General features: G+C 46.1%; 1 protein-coding gene across 2 annotated transcripts in view; it reads right to left on the reverse strand.

The window, feature by feature from the left end:
* The window catches only part of RELN (reelin), a 279,445-nt gene extending 274,945 nt beyond the window's left edge, over window positions 1-4,500 (reverse strand). Inside the window, exon 1 of one of the 2 annotated variants that reach the window (XM_051805023.1) lies at window positions 4,033-4,499. In XM_051805023.1, the coding sequence (XP_051660983.1) occupies window positions 4,033-4,261 (229 nt within the window). In that variant the 5' untranslated portion in view covers window positions 4,262-4,499. Of the gene's footprint in view, window positions 1-4,032 lie in introns of both variants that reach the window. The other variant, XM_051805024.1, reaches the window with a different exon arrangement.
* Between the last annotated feature and the right edge of the window lie 18,556 nt (window positions 4,501-23,056).

Consider the following 23,056-nt stretch of genomic DNA (forward strand, 5'->3'; position numbering starts at 1 on the left):
GTTCAAAGTTGTTCCTAAAAGATCTAAATTTGAAACCTTGGGAAAAAGGAACTCTTTGCAGTGACAGCAAAAAAAAATCTTAAGGGATAAGACAAAATACAGTGTAAAGATAATCCGTTTGTATTTTTTAAACACTACAAATCAGACTGTTCATTTTGAGCTTTCTGTGATTAAGGTCAGTAAAGACTCAATGTTCAGTCAAGTTTATCCTTATTTCTTTATGCAGCTCCAATGTACTTATCTGCCCATAAATCATGGTATGTGCTCTCAGCACTGAAGGCGCATTGACATGGATAATCAAAAATTGACCGCAGATTGCAAATAAACCCAAATGAAGTTGTATAAAAATTTTCAATTTAAACTGTTGTTGGCTTGATTTTTTTTTCTTTCTAAGAAATTGTATTCTGCTCTGTATATTACAGGGGAAATCCCAGGAGAAAAAACCAAAACAGGATCCTTGCTGTCTACCAGCAAAGCCACGATCAAGCCAAGCGGGCCGTGATGCAGCTCTCTGAACACGCAACCACTGCTCAGGTGGAAGAAAACTGAGCAGGTGCCCACATCAAACCAGTGCACACTTTGTCAGTTTGCATTTGAGCAGGTGCGTAAGTGCTTTGCTCAAGGACTTAGTTACATTTAAAATAAGCTAATTCGAGGAATAAAAGTCTACCAAAGGTAATAAAATTGTTTACTGATGTATCAAGTCAGTCCTCTATGTAAAAGAGCATATTTATAGGCAGCATAGGTCTGGTCCTATTCAATCAGTGATTAAATATTTACTGATTTCAGGAATAGGGCCAAGTCTGGACTATTTTTAAGGATTAGGGGAGAAGTGCTAAATCCCAAAGTATCTAATTTAACTATGTAAAGTAGGGAATATTATTGCCTTTGTTTTACTTATGAAATTCAAAGGCACGGGAAATAAAGTGCCAGACTCAGGGTGTCAGAGAAGCCACTTGCAGAAGCTCTTGTGCTTGCCCAGTTCCCAGGAGAGTGTCTTCTGCAACACATGCTGTTCCTCTTCCGTCGTGCTGGGGCAGTGCCACGGACAGTTGGGCAAAGGTCTGAGAGGCCCTGTTACAGCCCCACTGAATGTACAGTGGTTTGACAACCCCTCCAAGAGCCCAAGGAAATGTCTAAACAAATTAGCAGAAAGTCATTGGCCGATTTTTTTTTAATCAGAATTTTTTCTCATCCAGTGCTTGACATGTGGTTTCATCCATTTCACTCCTCTTTGAACCTGATGCTCTTGGATGCTACTGTCACCTGTCCCTGTTGAATGAAGGGGCAGTAAGTGTAAAAAGGGGCCTCACTGGAACTTGCAAAGATTTGGACCAGTGTATTTTAATATGATCTCTGAGCAGTTGAATTTGCATTGTACATATGTAAATCTCCCTTTGTCCTGTGCTTCTGTGCAGCATCTCAAAACTCCTGCTCTTTGTCCCCAGAAGACCACCTTTAAAGTTTGATTTCTAAATGATAAATGCTCAACCAGTGCAGACTGGCATTTTCCAGCATTTTTTAACTGCACTATATAAAATTCCATGTTGCTTCAAATTATTTCTTCAGATTGTATACTCTGAGGGTTTTTTCCTCGTGCTATATTTAACACTGATAATTGTTACATTTAAAAATATTCAAATGAGATATTTCAAAATATCTAACTGATTAAGTGTGCTTAGCTCACGGATATGTCTGTTGCACTGTGCATAGCAAATAGGCAGTGCTTCTGGCCTTGAAATCATTTGGTATGGGTAGATGTTTAATCAATGAACAAATCTGAAAAGAAATTTGTTTGGAGGCTGGCTCACACCGAGGTGTACCTACACCTTGCAGTGTGTAAACAAATTAGTTTCCAGGTTCGTCTTGTGGACTTTCTTCTGTGTTCATCCTTTGAACGCATGCAATTTCTTTGCACTTTCTTAACACGGTGGCTTTAAAAGATACCCTGAAACGCTTAGGTTGCACCCCCGGGCAGATGTTGGCCTCTGGATGGTGCTTGGGGCAGCAGTGCCCGCTTCAGACGGAAAGGCGTGACCGCGGTGCCTGTTTCGGAGGGGCAGCGGGGTGAAGGGTGTCCCCGGGGAGATGCCGCAGCAGCAGCGCACGGAGCGCGCTGGGCGAGGCGCGCAGGGCCGGGGAGAGGCGCGGGGCAGCAGCGGCTCCGCGGAATCTGAGAGTGGACAGGGAAAAATCCCGCCAGGCACAGAGGTAAATTCAAAGACGCCGCGTTTTGCTCTCTCAGATGCAAAAACAGCGGCGGAAAATCCGCCCCTGGCCACCTGAAAGGTCTGGCGAGCAGCTGGGGCGCCGCTCCGCAAGCTGGTACTTCAAGAGTCAAAAACCCTTTTAAAAGAGCGAGAGGCAGAAGAGCATCCCCGGAGAAACAACCTCTGTCCCTGCTCCTCATCCTGCAGGACAGACGGACAGCCCTGCCCGTCGTCCTGCCCGCAATGGTCCCGCCACAAACCTCTCTCCCTAGACCAGCAACGGGAGTTTAAACATCGGCTGCAGGCTGGAAACCACGGCAGCAGCGATGACAGGGAATGATTCGGTTATTTACGTGGCTGAACCATAATTTCAAAAATCCAGCATTTAAAATACGGAAATCCCAGCTTCTTTTTTCCCTCAGCGCATTTGTGGTTTAGCAGGTTGAATGCAATTTACTTAACTGGAGTGTGTATTACAGGCTGTAATATCTGGGAGCCTGTGGAAAAAAATTTTCTGGTGAGGTCATGTAATGGGTTGTTAAAAGGACAACAATATTTTAAAAGCAAAAGTTTCCTATGAATTTGGTAAAACTATATTGTTAAAGCTTATACGTAGGCAAAAACTTCAGGACCCCTTAGACTGTGTGAAAATGAATATTTGATATGTTTGGGGTTTATGTCTTTACAGTAAAAATTTCAATCAGAATCTTCACATAACTCAGTTATTCAATGATTTACCTGAAACTTAAATTCTGAACTGGAATATATCGAAGTCAAAAGTTTAACTTTATCTTTAGCCAAGGACCATCACACAGTATCTGTTTCTGAACAAAGCATTTTAAATAAACATTTATTGACATTTTCTCTGCCTTTCAATTGCCTACTGCAGAATTAGCTGTTATTATTCTGTAGCATTGCAAACCCCAAGCAGACACAAAGAGAGAAGGATTAGACCTTTAAACAGTCTCTCACCATTATGAATTAAAAATTGTTTCCCACATGGAAGTTTTCTACACAGAGCAATGGTGATGAGGCTGTGGAACAGCACAGTTGCTGGTTTCCAGGGGCACTCTGCAGCCGAAAGCAGGTTACCACAACAGTGTACCTGCCCTGGGCTGTGTCCGTCACCCAGTACATCCCCGAAGTAAAGACTCTACTTTGTGAACAACTTTGCCTGCTCTTGTTCATTCTCCTCCGCCTGGGCGCTTACAGAAAGGACGTTAATTTATTAATTCTGGGCACGACCTTCCATCTCCAAAGCCACCTGCGAGTGCCTGACCCTTAGCCCTCGCCCGTGGCTCCTTCAAGGGGAGCAACAGGCTGGCTGGCTGCCCCGGCCGCGCCGGGCCGGTCCCCGCAGTGACACATCGCGGTGACCTGATGGCACCGCCAGCTGCGGCACCTCGGAACCCCCGAGGAGAGGGCGATGCGCTCAGTGCAAGCCGGCTCCGAAAGCCGCTGGAGTGAGAAAGGGACAGATTGCCGGCAACTTGGGAGGCTCTGGGTCAGGCTCGGGGCCAGTTGAGGAGAGGGGACTCGCAATTTCCTCTGGCTCCGGGCTGCGCCTGGCTGGAGCCACGCCGAGGCGGCGCTGGGACAGGGGCGCGGGCGGCGGTCCCCGCGGCGGGGCTGGTGGAGACGGTCCCGCACGGCAGGGGTGCCCTCCGAGCCTCCCGCCGGGGCTGACCTGGGGCACGGCACACGATCCCGGGGTTCCCCGTCCAGAGCGCCCGCTTTCCCCCCACCACTCTCCTTCCCACCGGACACTCCGGGGCCGCCCAGGAGACGAGCAGCGCCGAGCACGGCGGGCGCCACCACCTACCCTGGTACTCCTGGCCGGGCACGTAGGCGGCGGGGTTGCCCGCGATGTGGAGGGCGATGAGCACCTCGCCCTGCTCGCCGTCGCCCTCCAGCTCGCCGTGGTGGGTGCAGAGGAAGAAGAAGGGCGAGAAGCGGGCACGGGGGGCAGCCGCCCGGCCCGCCGCCAGCAGGGCACCCAGGGCGGCCAGCAGGCAGGGCCAGCCCCCGGGGACGCCCCGCCGCCGCTCCATGCTGCTGCCGCCGGCGCCGCTGGGGCATCCAGGGCACGGCGGGGCCGGCGCTTCGCTCCGCTCCGCGCCGCGCGGGACGGGGCGGGACGGACGGGACGGGGCGGGCGCTGCCCCCCGCCGCGGCCCGCGGGACTTCGAGGGGAGGCGGGCGCGGGGCTCGGAGCGCGGAGCGGATCGGGCAGGGGCGGCCCCTCCGCGCCCGACGAAGGCTTGCGCCGTCCCCGCCTGCCGCTGCCGGGGTGTGGGGCACGGAGCTGGGAGTGCGAGGGCTGGGAATAATTTATTTCCCCCGGTGTCGGGGTGGGAGGGAGGGGAAGGTCCCTCCCCTCCTCCGCCTCCTCCTCCGCCGCCGCCCGCTCCTCCTGCTCCTCGCTCTGCGCGCCGGTGTGCGGTGCTGCCGCTGCGGGCACGGGGGCTGCTAGCTGGGCTCTGCTGCCCGCCCTTTGTCTGCCGCGGGGTCCCTGCCCCTGCCCTGCCCCTGCGTCCACGCCCCAGCTTCTGCCCCTGTCTCTGCTCCCGAATCCCAGCCCCTACCACTGCCCTTGCCTCGGTTCCTGTACCTGCCCCTTGTCCCTCCTCCTGTCCCTGTCTCTGCTCCACACCCGGACACCTGAGTCCCTGCCCCTGCTCCCTCCTTGTTCCCCTATCCCTGTCTCTCTGCTTCTATCCCTCTATCCATTCTTTTGTCCCATTCTTCTGTCCCATTCTTCTGTCCCTCTCCTCCATCCCTTGTCCTTTTGCCCTGTCCATGTCCTTGTCCTCAGCTTCTATCCCTCTATCCATCCCTCTGCCCCATCCCTCTGTCTCTGTGATCCCTCCCATGTCTTTTTGACTTGTCCATGTCCTTATCCCTCTGTCCTGGCCCCTGTACACCTGCCCTATCCCTTGTCCTTCTGCCCCTGCTCCTCTGCCTCTGTCCCAGCTCCTGCCCTTGGCCCCTGCTGCTGTCCCTGTCCCAGCCACAGCTCTGCCTCTGCTGTACCCACTGCTGGGGAAAAGTGAGATTTTTACTTAAACCTCCACTGCTATTTTTAACGTGATACACATGCACACACAGGGACAGGGCTAGGTCCAGCAGCTCGGGGGGGGGGGGGGGAGGGGGGCAGTGTGTGAGTCCCTGGGGAGTGCAAGTCCCTGGGAGAGGGCTTTAATGCCCTGAGAGTGTGTACCCAGGCCCTTCATCCCAGGAAGAGGGGCAAATCCAGTGGGGACCACAAAGAGAATGAGCAGCTGAACACAAAACACTGGTAAGTCAAATAATTCATATAAACATACATTTTTAACAAAGCAGAGCTGACAGAGGGGCCAGAGCATCAGGAGATGGGAACAAATCTACCACGGTTTAAAGCATCCACCATGCTGCTACTGGACCCTGCCCAATGCCCAGAGACAGCCGGGGTGAGCGTTAGTGACATGATGTAATCGGAAAGGAGAGCCTACCTGCCAGCATTTTTGAAGTGCAAAACTGGCACAGTCCAGGGGCTCCCTCCTGGATTGGTTTCAGTGCCAGAGGGAAAGGCTCCCTCCACGGAGGTGCAAGCCACATGGATGGCACCACGCAGCTGCCCTGTGTCCGTGCAGGCTGCTTCCCTGGCCCACCTCCCACCCAACTGATGGAGATCCCGTGCACAGTGGCCCAGGGGACATCCTCACCATCTGCCCAACCTGCCTTTTCCTCTGGCTCAGCCTTGAGTCTGAGTTCACTGCCACCAGCAAAACTTTGCTGTGGTTTCCTGTCTTACTGGGTTGCACCTCACTAGGGATGGAGTGAGGCGATGTCCCTCCTCAGCTTGGATGGAGAAATGCATTGCATTTGCTATAGAGACAAAAGGGACTGGTAGTGGATCATGTATGGGACAGGACACCTCCAGCCACTGGTTAGTGAGTGTCCCTGGCCACTGCCATGGAAACTGGTCTTTGCAGTAGCTAGTGAGGAGCTGGTTTGGCTCCAAGACTTCCTTTTTAGGTGGTTTATTTGTTTTTCAACTTTGGGTATTTGTTTGTTTGGTTTTTTAACATCTGTGCTCCTCCATATATTTCAGTGCTTGTAAAAGTGACAGACTAATAATACCATTTCCTCATGCCAAAATATCATGTAGGCAAAAGCTGTGCAGGCTCGCTGGTGAAACCACTGCCAACGGGATGTGTTCTCCCTTGTGCACTCCTGCTTCCCTCCACCAAGAACTTGCCAGTGAGGCCAGGCCACACCAGAGGGGCTTTGTCTGGGCAAACACACCCTGGCTTGTGCCTGCTCTGCCCAGCAGTCCTGGAAAGTTGGCCAGTCATTTTGGGGGGCACTACTAGACGCAGGCAACTCTCTTATTTTATGAAAAAGAAAGTGGCAGGGAAAGATGGGGTCTCACTGCTGTGGGAGGAGGGGATGCTGTCTGCCTTTGCTGGGATGTTGCTGTACCAGTTGCCAGCAATGCCTTCTCTTTCTTTTTTTTTGTTTTTTTCCGAAGAGATAATTCCCGAAATAATCTTGCGACCATGTGGGTAGCTAATCTACCAGCAGATTCCGAGGCTCAGACTATTGTTCCCAGAATTCAGTGGGATTCGGATAAGGCCCATGCTGATGAATTTTACAGAATTTTCTTTGTTTCCAGCTGCTTAGTATCCAGAGCATCCAGGATTGTTATTGCATTCAGCCCATATCTTTCTTCTAGGAAACATGTTTGTTACTTACCAACCAGGGGACAATCAGAAAAAGAAGGCAAAAAAGTAACAGCTCCACTTGGAAGCCTTGTGCCTCTCCTGAGTCATCTCCATCCTCCATTTCTTTGTTATGCCTCCCTCTCTCCTTTCTTTTGTTTCTTACACTTCCACAAGACTTGTAACCTCTTCTTCATAGGGTAAGATGGGGAAGTCCCACAGTCATGGCCTGCCATCTCATCCAGGCTCAGTTGGTGGGGAATCTAGCAGAGCCCCCAGACCGCTGATATTCAAGAACACAGGATTTAAACAGACCATTTAGGACCTTAAACACCATTTCCTGCACCCTCCAGTGCAGGATTCACTCCAGACAAGACACCTGCCTTCTCAGACTCTACCCACCCATGTCAAAAAGTGCTTCCCAAAACTGCACTGCACATTTCAGGCTCATCTTTGCATACAAGAGTAATGCTAATGATGCCTATCAGCAAAAGAGGAGGACCCACAAACTCCATGATTTTGCATGTCCCTACAATACCAGGAAGACATTTGCTGAGACATTTGCAGGGAGCCAAGGCCTGTGTATCAGAGGAAAGTATGAAAAAAAGAAGTTTCCAGACCCTGCCAGGCTTTGCCTAAAGGAAAATTTCTTCCTGGCCCCAGCTCCAGCACAATCTCTCTGATACAAGCAGGATTTACCCATAACTCCCCCCAAACCTTACCTAATGTGAAAGATTTTGTTACAACCAGGAGCACCAGCACCCCCCAACTCAGCCCCTGCCCCTGAGCAGCCTCCAGCCTGGCCAAGCACAGAGGGAGCCTCCCACCAGACTGTACCCACTGTTTCACAGGGGGGCAGGCATGTCCCAGTGGGATTTTGCATTGGCTTCATATCCCCTCACTGCTCTGGATAAATACAGTACCTGGTTTGTGAAGATGGAGAAGTTTGTGAAATGTCTTCAGTCAGAATTTCCCATTCACCCTTCTCCCATTGACAGCAAGGCTAAGATATTATTATTAATAATATAAAAAGAACTATTTAAGAAAAGTGACTAACACCAACCCCACTGGAACAAAAATGAAAGCTTGTAAAAATCATAATCTCTATTTTCTCATCCAAGATCTTCCTGTAAGTTACAACTATTCCCTGTTAAAGGCAGCAAGTACCTCATGCTGCAGGATGGAGGTTACCACAGGCTTTCACCCCTCATGCAGTATGTTTTTTAACACAGAAAACAACGAGGTGTAAATTGAGATGAGAAATGAGTAAAGATTGTTGTCTGCAATGGAGAATGCAATAGGTGGAATGTAAATAATTACTTAGGAGGTACAGGCCTCTTTCAAGCATGGGAGGGAAATCACAGCACAGATGGATGTGGCTGCAGTCCATATTAATTTAAGGAAGTGATTATTCAGGCAGTAGAGCTGCTCACTTCATTCAGGGACAGAGCTCACACCCCAAAAGCAGAATTGAAAAGCACATTAGCAGGCCAGGAGCTGCTTTATTAATATGGCCACAGCAGATAATTTTGAAACAATCAGGGCAGGCTGGGGAAGTATTAAGTAACACCAAGCAATAAGGAGCTTTGTCCAAGTTCCTTGAGTCTGGGTAAAGGCTTTCATGGAAGAATGTAGAAAAACACTCTTCTCATTGTCACCATGTGGATAGTCCTGATGCACACCTTGTCCCCAGCTTTCAACAGCTTTCTATGACAAAAATTAAGGAAACTGCCTAGACTTTCTACATAATCAGCTGCAAATAATCAAGAGCCATGGAGCACCAAATAGCAAGTATCATTTATTCATTATAGTATAGCATGTAACATCTGAAAACAGGACAGCAAGCTGAAGCACTTCTGACTTTTTCACACAGTTATAAAGCTATAAAGTGGACTTTCCAAAGACATATCTTTCCACCAAATCTTTATTTTCTATTCATCCATGCAAGCACGCAGTGTTTTCTTTGTATGTCTTTCCTGTTGACCACTAGAGGTACACACAAAGCAGACCTGCTCTTTTGGCTTCTTAGAAGACTTTCCTGAAGAAAGACATACTGATGGCTAGAGGAGAATGATGTGATGGACGTGCAGAAGACTCTGCAGCTGATACAAGGGGTGAACGCCCATGATCATCCTTGAAGAAGCACTGCTGTGTTACCAGCGGCAGTGGTACCCCTGGGCTCAGCAGACACTGTGGCTCACACATGTTCTTGTCAACCTGAGACATAAGGCATAAGTTTTCCTATGCAGCAGCTAGTTTTCTGGAGTTGTGGAATGTAAGATTTTCAGCAAATACTTGCAATGAAACCACAGCACAGAACCAGACTGAGATACTCAGGGCCAGTGTGACATCCCATCCCATCCCATCCCATCCCATCCCATCCCATCCCATCCCATCCCATCCCATCCCATCCCATCCTATCTCGTCCCATCCCACCCCGTTCCACACCATCCCATCCCTTCCCTTCGCTTCTTGTGCCAGATGAAGACTAGTGAAAAACCCAAATTGTTGAGGGGGACCTCTTCTGCCCACCACAACAGGTGGGCCATCAACCCATAGAAGCACTTCTACTGTAGACTGGAAAGCCCTCCCTCAGTTATCCCAAGGTGGATGGGGTCTCTTCATAATCCCAGTCAGGGAAAGGCATGGGGAGGATGGGTCTGGCCATGCTAAAGTGAGATGAACCCTATGTCTCTTGAGTCCATCAGTGAAGTTGAAGCTTCAGTGTCAGTAAAGTTTGGCTTCAGCGAAGTTGAAGCATCTGACCTGTGACTGCTGGACAGGAAAGTCGAAGTAATTAATAGCTAATTGATCTAACTTTTTCTTCCAAAACAAAGTCTTCTGTTCATGAAGCCTCCTTGTTTTCTTCTCCTATTTATGCAGGGACTTACCAAAGAGGCCTGGCACTCTGGAGTTGCCTTGGCCATGCCAAATAACCCTTTGAGATGAATCCCTTTTTTGTGTACAGGACTTGTCACAGTCAGATAATAAAGCGGTCTTGCCTTGCCAGTTACATGAACTTTGCTCTTAAGCAGAGCCCAAGTAATTTCTAAACAAAGGCCTAAATGTGAAATTATAGGCAACTTCCATGCCTATGTTATTACGAGATTTTAATTTTTTCTAGGGTAGGAACAATAGCAGCTGTTTGGCTACTCCATTTTCCAGTGGGCTGGTACAATATGCATCATCTGTAAACTGACATCTCATGATTTCATCTGAAAATAGAGTATTTAACTGCACGCATTTTTTTCTCTCTTTGACTGCATTTCATTCCAGTGGGTTTAAACTTGTATTTCTTTATTGCTTATTAACTTTAATGAGGTATGAATATAAAAGAGAATATTAAAAGTATTTCCTTTTTCAGAAAGGCATTTCTTTACAAACACTGCTGATGCTATCAAATAGGTATGCCTAAATCCTTAAATTCATTATTGATCTTGTAGCCACTAAAAAGAATATAGGCTTTAAAAAACTCTCCAAAACAGGGAACGAATATTGAAAACTCTCTATTTTCTGATTTAATAATCATATTTAAGGGTGAATACTTTCAAAGGATAGAAAGTTTTTATGGTTCAATGTCTTATATGTTTTATTTTTATGGGATTGCTTTAAAGATGTAAATCACCTAGAGATTTAACTTTATGCTCATACTTAGAAAAGTAGGCAGTGGGAGAGACTTTGAGCTTAAAATCATTATTTATCTATTACGAATAAAAAATAAATTGCTGAAGACAAATACACAACAGTCATTATGGTTCCTGCTTTTATATATTCCTAATTTGGTTAATCTTTCCTTTAATGTACTCTTTTGGATGCAATACAGGCATAAGAATATACTTTATTCTGTTTCTGATCTGTGGTGCTGCTGTGCTCTCTTAGCACTGTGTGATGAGGGTACCTAAGTATATTTAAGGGAATTCCACTTGACTCTGGTTATTTACAATTCTCATATTCGATCTTGTGTTGCAAATCTGATTTTCAGTGTACTTTAAATAAACACATCTTATATAGAGAGAGGCATCTCCCACAACAAGTAGTCATGTCCATGACTACTCTGTCCTACTATCCATTTGCCACTCTGGCTTTCCACGAAGAAATGATGGGTATTTACCCATGTTACATCTGCATACTGAAGTTTCTAAGGCTTTCATTTACTTGCAAATATTTATCGTGGGTAGCCTTTATCTGAAGAATTTTTTAAATGTCAGTGACCACAAAAGAAACTCTTAATCCATTTTACTGCCTAATTTATCTCTCCCCTTCACTATTCTAATTTGAATAACCTCAAGGACCCAAGGTACACAGGGCTAACAGGCCAGGACAGTTTTAACAGATTACTTTGTGAAGAAAAGTGGGATGTAAATCCTGAGGAAGTCTATAAAAGATATTCCTTCTCTTTCATTTAACAATCACTAAACTTTCAGAGAGCTGGAAATACATTTTACTGGAGCTTTAGAGGGCTTTCCTTTATCATATCTGTATTTAAAATGGATCTAAAATATACAATTTGTGTGCATATCAGTGGACCTGAGCATGGAGATCCAAGATCCAACACTTTTATCTAGGGCACACAACTGCAGCCTGCAGGGCTGGGAGCCTTTTGCAGGATACATTTTGTTTGCCTACTGTCTGCAGCAAAAGCTCCTCAGCTGTGGCTGCAAATACAATCTGAGCAAAAGCTGAATGATAGTTGCATCAAAGCTATTTAAAATACCCACAAATTTATGCAAACCCTGAGGATAAGTGGGAGCCCCACTGATGGGCTGTGGCATGCAGGAGGGTGGTGTCCCTGGGCAGAGACGAGGCTGCAGCATCCATCCCACCACCCCTACACTCCCTGACACACAGCCGAGTGCAGGACATACACGGGGGTGTCAAAGCTCATAACTTATGTGAGACCCGGTCACAGGGGCCACCAAATTCTCAGATTTGTTTTTCAGCCCATCGACACAGGGGTTAATGTGTTGCCCACCCTCAGTCGACTGAGTCGCCACATTTATGCACTAAACTAAATGTCTTTTTTTTGGTCTTTTTTTTTTTTTTTTTTTTTTTTTTTTTTTTTTTTTTTCTGTGGTTAAAGAGGGTCTTTTGAAGTGGGAGTGGGAGCCTGGCTCTGGCTTTTGACATGAGCAGGCTCCCCATAGCAGCTCAGCAGCAGGGGCTGGCTGAGTGCCAAGACAGAGGCAGGCAGGGGATGAAGGTAAGGGCGCTCTGCACAGCCCTGTGAGATGGTTGGGGAGTGCAAAGGGACTGTGTGTGTGTGTGTGTGTGTGTGTGTGTGTGTGTGTGCGCTCTTGTGGGTTCTGGAGTTCTGCAAGTGCCTTGGCACAGGCAAGGGACAGCCAGGCATCACCAGCAGCAAGCCTGACCTGTGGAGGTGCACATTGGGCAAAAATCCACTTCTGTCACAGCTTCAGGAACCCTTAAAGCCAGATACATGTGGCCCCAAGCCTGAAGATAACGACACATGGGTGTAATGATATGAGTGATGTGACATGGACAATGCTGTGATGAAAAAATGGGAACAGAAAACAAACAGAGGGTAACTTCTTTCTTCTTCCCAGCACTCTTTATTTATTGAAAATATCTCATGAGAGCCTTGATCCCCAGAACTGCACAGTCATACTACTTTTATTTAATTTTATCTGCTGGTAGATTGTAAAATTAGTTGTTTTTCAGAGCAAACACTATCCAAGAAATATTTCAGGACAATAGAACACAGGGCCAGCAATCAGTGACCTTGTGTATGCAGTATGGAAGTTAGGAATGGAAACTCCATTTCAGTTTTGAGCCACAAGATGACTTTTTCAACCAAAATAAGACTCTTTGGAAAATCAGACTCATAGATTAATTTAAAATAATCTTAATTCTTATTAGCAGCAAAGCAAAGTATTAAGATAATCCAGAATCTTATAGAATAAGCAGATATTTTTCGTTATTCCAAATCCTCCACCAGAAGTCTAAAATTCATCACTTACGAGTCAAATATTCCTCCTAGCTTCCTTTAAGAAGGTCACTGAGAAGCTGCTGAGAATGGTTGTCAATGAAAATATCTTGTATAATAAAAAGTATAAATGAGACCACAGCACTTTTATCCCCAAGAGGAATCATGGTTATACTGCCAAGGAGTGATCCAGCTATCGTGAGAAAACTACCAGGCTACCATCTCTGCCCTGGGCTTCTTTTGGGGAAATCTGTTCCTCCATGTCTCAGGGTCATCAGTTTTGACATGAGACCATATCAACTGGCCCAGGACAGGCAGCAGGCTCAGGGTGTGACTGTACTAGCTTAGATACTGATTGCAGTGCTACCAAGCTTCCTTTACACTACTGATATGAAGTGGTCTGAGTAAAAAAAAAGGAGTCTGCTTCAACAACTTTTAAGTGCAAAGGTGCTCCTGACATCATTCCAACACCCACTGAGATGGATCAAAGGGCTCCACCAGGGATGCTGAGCTCCAGATCAGGGCTTTCTGGCCAAGTTACAACCTCGTTTTATGAGATCTTAAAGATTTCCAGTGCTAGAAATTCTATTGCTCTCTCTTCAAGATGTGAGGGTGCTTTCTTAACTATTTGACCTGTTTCAAATATTTTAATTTTTAAGACAATTGTTTTTCCATTCCCCGTATTGGACTTTGCTCCAGCAGTGCTAGGTATCAAAGCTGAGTCACAGCAGAGGTGAAGGCACATCATCTGTGAAGAGATCTTTTCTTATCCATCTCTTCAATAAGCTGAGCAGATCAACCTCTCTAAGTCCCAGTGAGCTCCCTGCTCAGTCTTATATACATTGGTATCTCCTCAAGAAGCACTCCTCAGAGAGCAGCATCCCAGCAGATGTGGGTCCTCCCATTTCTTGTATGACATGGTGAACAACAGTGTGAAGACACCACTCTCATAAAACTGAACAGGCTTTTGGAGAGCTGCCATGGAGGGGAAGGGATGAACCTGTGAAAACGGTGTCTTAAAATACACTGCTGGGTCATCATGTGTTGACTCGTAACAGGCTTAAAGATTTCTGATGGGTGTTTATGGAGTTGGAACAAATCCTAGAGTGCACCTGTAAATCCCTGCTCCTCTTTGAATTTATTCTATTTTCTCAAAGTTTGTCTGAAGCCCCCCAGGATGCCCCAGCCCCACATAGGGGACCTCAGTAGCTCCAGTGCAACCGCATTGCTCAACTTCACATATCCACATATGAACTTCTGCCAGTCAACAGTAGCTCCTTCTACAATAAAAATACATGATCAGCCTGAGTGCCTGTATTTCCCTGCAGGCCCTGTCCTGCCTCTGGTCCATATGATTGTACTGTCACAGTGGCTGCCATGCCACGATCTTCTCCCTGAGACATTTCTGTTATTTGGAAGAAATTCTCGGGAGTTGGGACTCTTTTGTCTCCAAAATCCTTTCTGAAAGGATGCATGACACAAAAGCACATGACACTGGCTTGTGTCCCTAAAGAGGAGGCAGACAATGTCTCCAAAGAAACCTGGGAAGACTTGGTAACTTACATATCCTTCCCCTCCTGCTCTCGGGCAGGGCTGGGGGCACAGCATTGTCTCTGCCACTTTCTGGTCATAACAGGGCTTTATCAGCCATCACAGGGGGCTCAGGGCACTGCTCCTGGCAACACTATCTGGCTAATTTCTTGGCCTTTCCCTTGCTCCTCCTTCCAGTAAGATAAAAGGAGTTATCTTTATTAGCTGTACACACAGCCTTAATTCCTCACTGCAGATCTGAAAATCCTATGTTTCCAGGCATGGGTGCCGCTCCCATGCTGCTGCAGGTGCAGCTGCAGGAGCATCCCTGTCCCAGAGCTGCTAGTGGGCTCTGTTCTGTGACCAGCTCTGCCTGTCCACCATGCCATCCTTCTGGCTGAGTGGCAAGCCACAGCACCTGGGGCTGGGTGAGACAGCAACAGCCATCTCACCTGGGGACTCCCAGTGGGAAAATTCATCTTAGCCTGTAGCTGCCTTTGCCTTTGCCCTGTTACAGCTGCACATCTGCAGCTTTTCTGCAGCTGAACACCCACGTACCACCACCCAGTGGCCCAGGGAGTGGGCAGGGGAGCATTTTCTTGGTGGGGCCAGAGCAGCTGCATCCACCTGCGAGCAGCCTGGCTCAAAATTAAAAGATATTTGTAATATTCAAGAAGCCTTGAATGGAAGAAGATATAGAAATGCAAAGCATAGTATTCCTTTTTTTTTTTTCTTTCCTTTGGCAAATGGCCTAGAAAAGTAACAAAAAAAAGAGACAGAAATGCCAGAAAGTAAACCACCTACTGTTGACTCCTGGAGATAAACCAGAACATTGTTCCAAGAAGCAGAATGCTGCTGTCATTTCTCCTGGAAGTGAAGAGAGCATCGCCCAGTACTGGGGAGGGGGATGAGGGAGAGAGAAAGAGAAGCAAGTGGTTCAGACAAACCTCTCAAAGGGAAGTCAAGGTAGTGCCTTTAAATGTGTTTGGCACAGAGCAAAACAAAGCACGATGTCACGTATTTAGAAAAATCATCACTGTGGGAAGTTAATGTGGCTTCAGAGACACTTGTGATATTTAGCGGGTTACAATAGTTTGTTGTGGATCATTATGACTCCCACTCCTGAGGAAAGATCTTCTGGGTATGAGTCATGGGGACCCTGCCTGGCTGTGTTATTCTGTCCTATGGCACCCTATTGTCTATTATATTTTCTTCTCCCCACACCAAAAATGCAGACTTTCAAGTATACGCTTCCTGACACATACAGCAACGACTGAACCACAGGGACTGCAGTTGGCTCCTTGTACTCCTTATGTTATTTTCACTCAGTTTTTGCAATTTTGCTTCTTTTGAGCATAATAGTGGGTTTTAAGCAACATGCCTCTGTTTGATTTAGCATTAGTTTGTGTTTACTAAAGCCCAGCCTCATCACTAATGAAATTAAGATCAGGCTCAGAAAGACTTGACCTTTCATTTGGGTAATAGCGAGGTTACAATATTCGGTTTCTCCCTCTTTTGAAGATTATTGGCCAACAAAATATAATCCTGGGGAAAGAAGGACAAAATGTGCTTGTGGGCTTTGGCATAGCTGCTTGAGCAAGTCCTGCAGTGGCCCCTGCCCTGCCCTGCCCCTGTGCTGTTGGTTACATCCCTCTTAGCTCCAAAACAGAGCTGATTCAGCACCTACATCTCTGCTGCTCCGCCCTTGTGCTACAGCTTGAGCTGACTTGGGCAGATATTTTCTGCTGCTGACACCATTAGAGCAGCAGTAACCTCTGGCAGGCAGGTGGGAGACAGCTCCATCTTCACCCGCCGTTGCTGTTTGCTTCATTGCCCATGAGCCGAAGCCCTGAGGAGCTGAAGCTCCATTTGCAGCCGAAGCAAGCTGTGGAAAGTCAGCAATTCACCTTTCTCATATTCTTTAGGGATAAAACAACAAAACCAACAAAAGATTTAATATAGCAGTGTGCTAAGGGAGTTAGATTGTGGAAATCATGTCTCCAATAACTCACTGGCCAGTAGCAGGAACTATTGATGGCATCTTTACTCATCACAGTCAGCTGAGTTAAGTTTCCTTAATGGCTACTTCCCAGCCACTATCACCACTTTATTTCTTCATGTTTTCACGCACTTCACCTGCTGGGAGGATGTTGCCCATCTGCCTTCACGCTGCTGGGTAACGGATGGTCCCAGGTGGCAGAGGAATGCTGTATCTCACTCCTGCCCTCCGTTACAGTGACACACATAACAAAACCATTGATGAATTGTACTCTTCCTGCAGGCTACTGGGTCTGTGAAGGATCAAAGTAAAAGTGCATTTTCATAACTCCCGGTGCTTAAGGAAAGTAATAAATAATGGCAATGCTGTGGCTGTGTATAGACTCTGTACCCAGGGACAAAGCATTTCACAAACGCAGGTAAGAAATGTTATTCATATTTTATACAAAAGGGAACTTACAGACCAGACAATAGGTAATATTTTTTGTTCTATGTGCTCAATGTATTTGAACAAAAGCTATTTTGATAATGTCACGTTTGGCACAGCTCTGCACCACGCACTCCAGTGTACAGCTCCAGAGCTGTTTGCTGCTGCAAGTGATGACTCCTTTGAGCGCAATTTCTGGGCTCAGCACTGTGACTGGAGGCACATCAATGTTCTTGTATACTGGTACAAACATGTCCTCGTAAATTACTTATTGGGTAAATAAGGCATTGAGCCCTTGCAAGCCCCTACATACACTGAAATGCTGGGACTGCACAGCCTGAACACAGCTGCAGTTGCTGGTCCATGACTTGGGGCAGTACACTGCCTCGGCCTTCCCACCTCACACTGGCCTAAATAGCTGCTTGCAAAGCAAGGTGATGGGGAGCAGCAGCTCCCAAAATGTGCGTGCAGCCTTTGGGGTCAGGTAGATTGGTTCAGGACATGCTCAAAGGACACCATGTGCAGGGTAACATGGCAACCCAGTGACCAGTGCAGGAAGCTGGAGGCAGTGGGAGAAACTGGAAGGGGATGACTTTGTTCTTTGTTTGAAATAGTATTTTTCCCACTCTGATTAAACTGCACTGCAGTTCATTAACTATGCAGGTGTTGTCCGCTCTTTACAGAAGGAAACGCGAGATGACAGACTATTTAACAAGTTCATTTTGAGCACAAATTGTGTTTAAGGCAGGAAAAAATATTACTTCATGCAAAACTTGGGTTGGTGTAATTGCAGGTCTGACTGCTTCGAAGATGAAAAACCTCTTCCTTAATTCAAGGCAAATGTAGCAGAAATAATGTTTAGAAAAGAGGTGCAGGTAGGTACACAACAGGGAGTGCAATTTTAATATCCTGAGTACAAGATTTTTTAAGTCTTTGTCTGACCTGCATTAACACACTTGGTTACATTTCATCTGCCACATTCATCTTTGTCGGTTTCTTTTTCCCCTCCGTAATTTGTTTGCCTGTGTTTAATCATGTTTATCTATAGGGTTGATGCTCTTGGCCCAGTTCATGCCTCCTCAGAGGCCCAACACTGACCCTGTGAGTGCTGCAGGATGAGGTCCAGCTTAATCCTCCACAGGAAAAACCACTTGTGGTTCCCACAGTCTGTCAGCACAGGCACATCTTCAGCACCGGGAAGACACACCATGTGGTCCAGCCTCTGGATACCTGCCCTTAAAAATATGCAGTGAGACCAGGAGTTCATTAATCAGAAGGCAGCAGGTAATTGCTGACACACTCTGAAGTTCAGGGAAAATCCACACGTGAAGCTCCAGCTGTGCCTCACTGTGGGGTCAGAGCACTCCCAGGTCCGGAGTCTATCCTGGCAGCATCTCAGTCCTGCTCCAGGGTGAAGCATCACTGTGCACCAGCACCAGACTGGGCCAGGCTTCTGCAGGAGCCAGAAGCCCCCAGTGAGGTGCTCTCGTCACCTCTGGCTCTCGGATCTGACCTGCCATTTGCATAAGGACTCCAGCACTGTGGTGAGTCACAAGCCCTTTCCTCCACCCTCTGCAGGCTGGGTGGCAGGGGTGCTTGTTCCAACAGACGTCTTTGCTCAAGAAGCAATGTATCCAGAGGGGGTAGTATCTGGAAGGGACATGGGCTGAGGCTCCTGGACACCCTGTGCTAAAACCCTTTTAAGTCTGGGACTCTACAGAAAGTGGGCACCCTCCTCACCACTGAACTGTGGAGCAAGCAAGAGAACACCAGCTGTGCTGAATTTTTCTGAACATTGACCTACATCCACATAGGACAGCCACCAGGATGGGTGGGTAGGCTTTTGGAAGGGAGTGCAGAGGAAAGGCACAGCTCAGCTAGGAAATCAGATAATGGCAACCACCTGTGACCCTCCATCTTCACTCAGTGGCCCCAAAACTCCATCATTAAGTATGGAGTTTGAACCAAGAGTTGGGTCTTGTCAGTCTGCTTGGTTCATCCATCCTCTACACCCACCTCCCTCCTTGTTCTGCGCTCACTCTTATTCCAAGCTCTGCAGAGGGGCCCTGAGCACCCCCTGAGCTCCAGCAGAAACTTCTTGAAAAGTTGAAAACCTGCTGATTAGCTGTAATATTCCTTATTGTAGTCACTCGATTTTGTGCTGTTTACTGAGTCTCACGTACCTACTGATTCAATGTTTTGTATATTTGTAGCTCTCTCCAGCTTCAGCTGATGTGTGGATGCAGACACTCTGAGATGCTATTTATTCCATGAGTGAGAAATGACTTGATAATTTATGGGTTGTTAACCCAAAGTTGTACAGGTTTTTACCTCAGGGAGAGAATAAATACACGTCTCATTTCAACACATTTTAGACAATGTGCTCCTTTTTAATGGCTTCCTTTGATTTTACTCTGAAATATGTAGACACTTCCTTCCAGGATTCTCATGTGGGAGCTTCATGCTGTTCTGTCAGGTTGCATATTTTCCCCCTGAATTTCTTAGAGAAAATCTCGCTTATCTGAATTACAAAGATGTTAACGTTGTGTTGTCACTGTGAATATGGAGTTTAGGCAAAGATTTTATTCTGATTAAGAAACAGAAGAGTTGCAGAATAGTTACTGCATTGGCAGTGTGAAATTTATAGATGTTTAAAATGAATCAAAACATATTTACTTATTTATAGATGTTGAAATTAGAATATGCTTTTACCTGAATGTAAAAGAAATTGCATATACAGCTGGGAAGCGTAGCTGAGATTATATGCCTGCTATTTGTACCCTGAGATGAAAATATAACTGTAATGGATATATATTGGTGTGTTGAGTGAGGAATTTTTAGGCAACAGCATTTGACATCACAGTTCAAGGATGGAAAAGATTTATTGATCCATGAGTTAAAGAGTGACCCTGGTTTCACCTCTTGCTAGTGCTCTGTAGGTTGCATTTAAAAACTGTAACGAAATGAATCCTTAGGCTCTGATAAATGTAAATCTGTCCCTCAATAGATCACAGAGGAGCAAAAGCTTGGAGAAGATGTTTAGCTCCACCATCTGTTTAATTTAGAGGATATTTTCATCAGATTAGGGTCAGTTTTGTAGGTTTCCTCCATCTTTGTGTTCCTGATAACATCATTTATTTTGATCTATAAGGATCTCCCAGGCCAATATTTGTAAACAGTGACTGAAATCATGAGTCAACATCAACATACAAGATGTCAAACTTGACAGGAAGGTTTATTGTGCCACTGGGCTCAGCTTTGCATTGCTAAGGTAATTATTAAACCTGGGACAAACAGAACTTTGATCCCATGTGTATTTTTAAATGATTGGCACCAGTCGATTTTACAAAATGCCATTTTGAAAAGCCATTCTCCATAGGAATTCATTGCGTCAACATGTAAGGTGTCCAGTGCAAGGTTTAGCAAAGTAAAGTATCCCATAGCCAAGGTGCTGGTGTGGGCTACTGTGTGAGCATCTGCTGGGCCTCCTGTGATTCCCAGACAAGAGGAGTGTGAAATGTTCATGTCCCAAAGGAGAAACCAATTCACTGACATCACCAACTGGTGAGAAAAGATGACCCTGGACAGGGAAAGAGGGGATATGTAAAAGGATAAATATGTGCATTGTAAAAATGCAGCCGGATCTCTTTCTCATTGAAAATATTAAATATTGTTTCCATCTCTCCCTTTAGTCATGGGAAGACTGACTAAGCATCTTCCCTCTGTGGTCTTCTCCGAGGTCAGCTTCATATCAGACTAACACTGTCCACCTTCCTTTGCCACACCCCTTCCTGCATGGGAAAGGTGCTAAGTGCCCAGTGAAAGAGGTGGGCCCTGTGGGATGGGCACTAGCACATCTCTTAGGCACTGATCCCAAACCATCGTCTGTGACCAGAACTGGGTGCTGAAGATTTGTGTTTGTACATGTGTGAAGGTAGGGAAATTTGGGGGAAATAAGCAAAGTTAGGGAAAGAAAGGAAATACAGGAGAAGAAGTGAATCTGGGTGAATTCAGTTGAACCTCTGATTGCAAATGAGAGTCCAAAGCACCCAGCATCAGAGGGGCAAATGGGTTGATGGGAAGGGACCCCGCTGCAGAGGTGCACCAGCCCATCTCTCATTGAGAAAGCTCATGCCTGCAGTGTAATAACTCATCACCAAGAGTAGATGGGACACTTTGGTAACCATCCTACTCACAGGGTGAGTCTGTGCCTATGAAGTGCTTACCTGTGCCTTGGATCTAAGAACAGTTCAGAGTCCTGTAGTTGGTCAAGAAATGCTGTGAGGGCAATGTACAGCTGTATCTTGGCAGTCCTTAAGGTTGCTAATAAGAGACCAAAGAGAGTGGGTATGCAGAAATATGAGGTATGGATGGGCAGAGCAGTGAGCAGCAGCATTGACATTTTCCTTCTTAGTCTGCTTCACTGTGCTGGATTGCTTGGAACAAAATGGCCAGTCTAAGAACAGCTGCAAACCCAGCACATGAAGCGTAAAGAGAGATAACCTAATTCATTCATTTGCACTTCTACTTAATTAAAGAAATTCTTCCTATGATTTCATTATAGAAATAATTTCCAACAATGTGCTGGAACAAAATTATGTTTCCTCCACTAATAAAATTTTGTGTAAGTATGCAATTATACAGCTCCTGTATTTGAATTGTATTATGTACTGTACAGTGGTATGTCTTATGACTATGTAAATTTAAAGCCCTAAATATTTTATACTAGCTGTAAAATAACATAGTGTAATCAAAAAGTATGCCATAGATGGAAAGGATGGGCTAGGTGTGAGGATGATGAAAACTCATCTGTTTGCTTGGCACTGTCATTTGGGTGTTACTTGTCTAGTTTCCTTGAGATCTCTCAGGTAATTTATGGCAGATTTTGCTGCTATTCCTTGCTACACATCCCCATAGGTGCATCCATTAATATATCCACAAACTGTTCTGTTCTTCTTCACCTGGAGTGTCTCTCAGAGAGAATGCCATGGCTCAGGATCCTCTGGAAGACAGCCCTAAGACCTGGAAGAGGATTCCCTAAATCAGTGCTGAAATACAACCAGTGGCTTGAAATAATAATCAAGTGAAGCAAAAGTCCTCTTACTTAACAGTGATTAAAAAAAAAAAAGTAAATCTGCAGATGGGCAGAAATCTGCAGAAAAAATCTGCAAGGGAATAGCAGGTGAAACATCAGCATGCTTCCTAATAGCTTCCCTGTATCATTCCCAGCAAATGGGTATCTACAATGGTGTTGTTTATTGTTGATGACTGATAATAGGATTACTGCTCCCACATCCAAGAAGTATGGCATTCCAAATAGCATCGTTTCATGTTGAAGGAAAGATGTTTTTATCACATCCCGTCTTCACATACTGCTCAACCAGTTATCTGCGCAGGACTCGGTGTACAGCTCTGAGATTTTATAGGATATTATCATGTTATATGAAATTCAGACTGCTGCAGCTATAAATCAAGAGGACACCTTGTATGGTGGCTGATTCTCCTTGGAATAGCATCTCTAGGCAGAGGCTCTGTTCTCTGAAAGATTAGAGTGTGATTTAAAAAAAAAAAAGTTGCCAATGAATTTATAGCTCATGAAAAGGGCAGGTTTAATAGCTTTGGTGTTCTTTGTTTAGCAGTCTCATATGTACAGCATGTGGACAGCACAAGCTTGTGGTCCTTAAGAAGATACCCACACCTGACTACAGAATCTGTCCTTCGGAAAACTAAGAGGATAATTAATTTTAAACAGTTTTCTTCAACAGCATTTCCATCTACAGTCACAGGGCCTTCTACAGAAGGGCCCAAGCTATGCCACTGACCAGGGGCAAGGAACATCAATGCAGAGGGAAACAGTAGGTGCTGCATATATTTAAGGTTCGGTTTTGGGGGCAGCTGAGCAGATCCTAATGGCTTGTGGCTACCAAACCACACCCTTCCCTGTCCCTCCCCACCCATCCTGGAGACCTGGCAAAAAGCTCTCCAGTTTTTGGCTGAGTTAGTTTTAGGCTCACAGCAGGGTGAGACCAGCTCCAGAACTGGCACAAAGCAAACAGTAGGAGCATGAGGCACAGGGCTGGGGGAGACAGGACTGGACCCCTTGGGCAGGGGAGATAACTCACCAAGTCTTGTGAGAATGAGTCCTTTTATGGTGGCAAATGGGGGAAGTCTTTGAGATGCTCAGCTGGGCCTTTGCTCTCCAGCCTTACACAGCCCATGAGGATCAGGACTGCTGAGTTTGTGG

The sequence above is a fragment of the Manacus candei genome, unplaced genomic scaffold (assembly GCF_025592945.1).
Source record: "Manacus candei isolate 608988 ecotype Guabito, Panama unplaced genomic scaffold, ASM2559294v1 h1tg000063l, whole genome shotgun sequence".
Lineage (NCBI taxonomy): Eukaryota > Metazoa > Chordata > Aves > Passeriformes > Pipridae > Manacus > Manacus candei.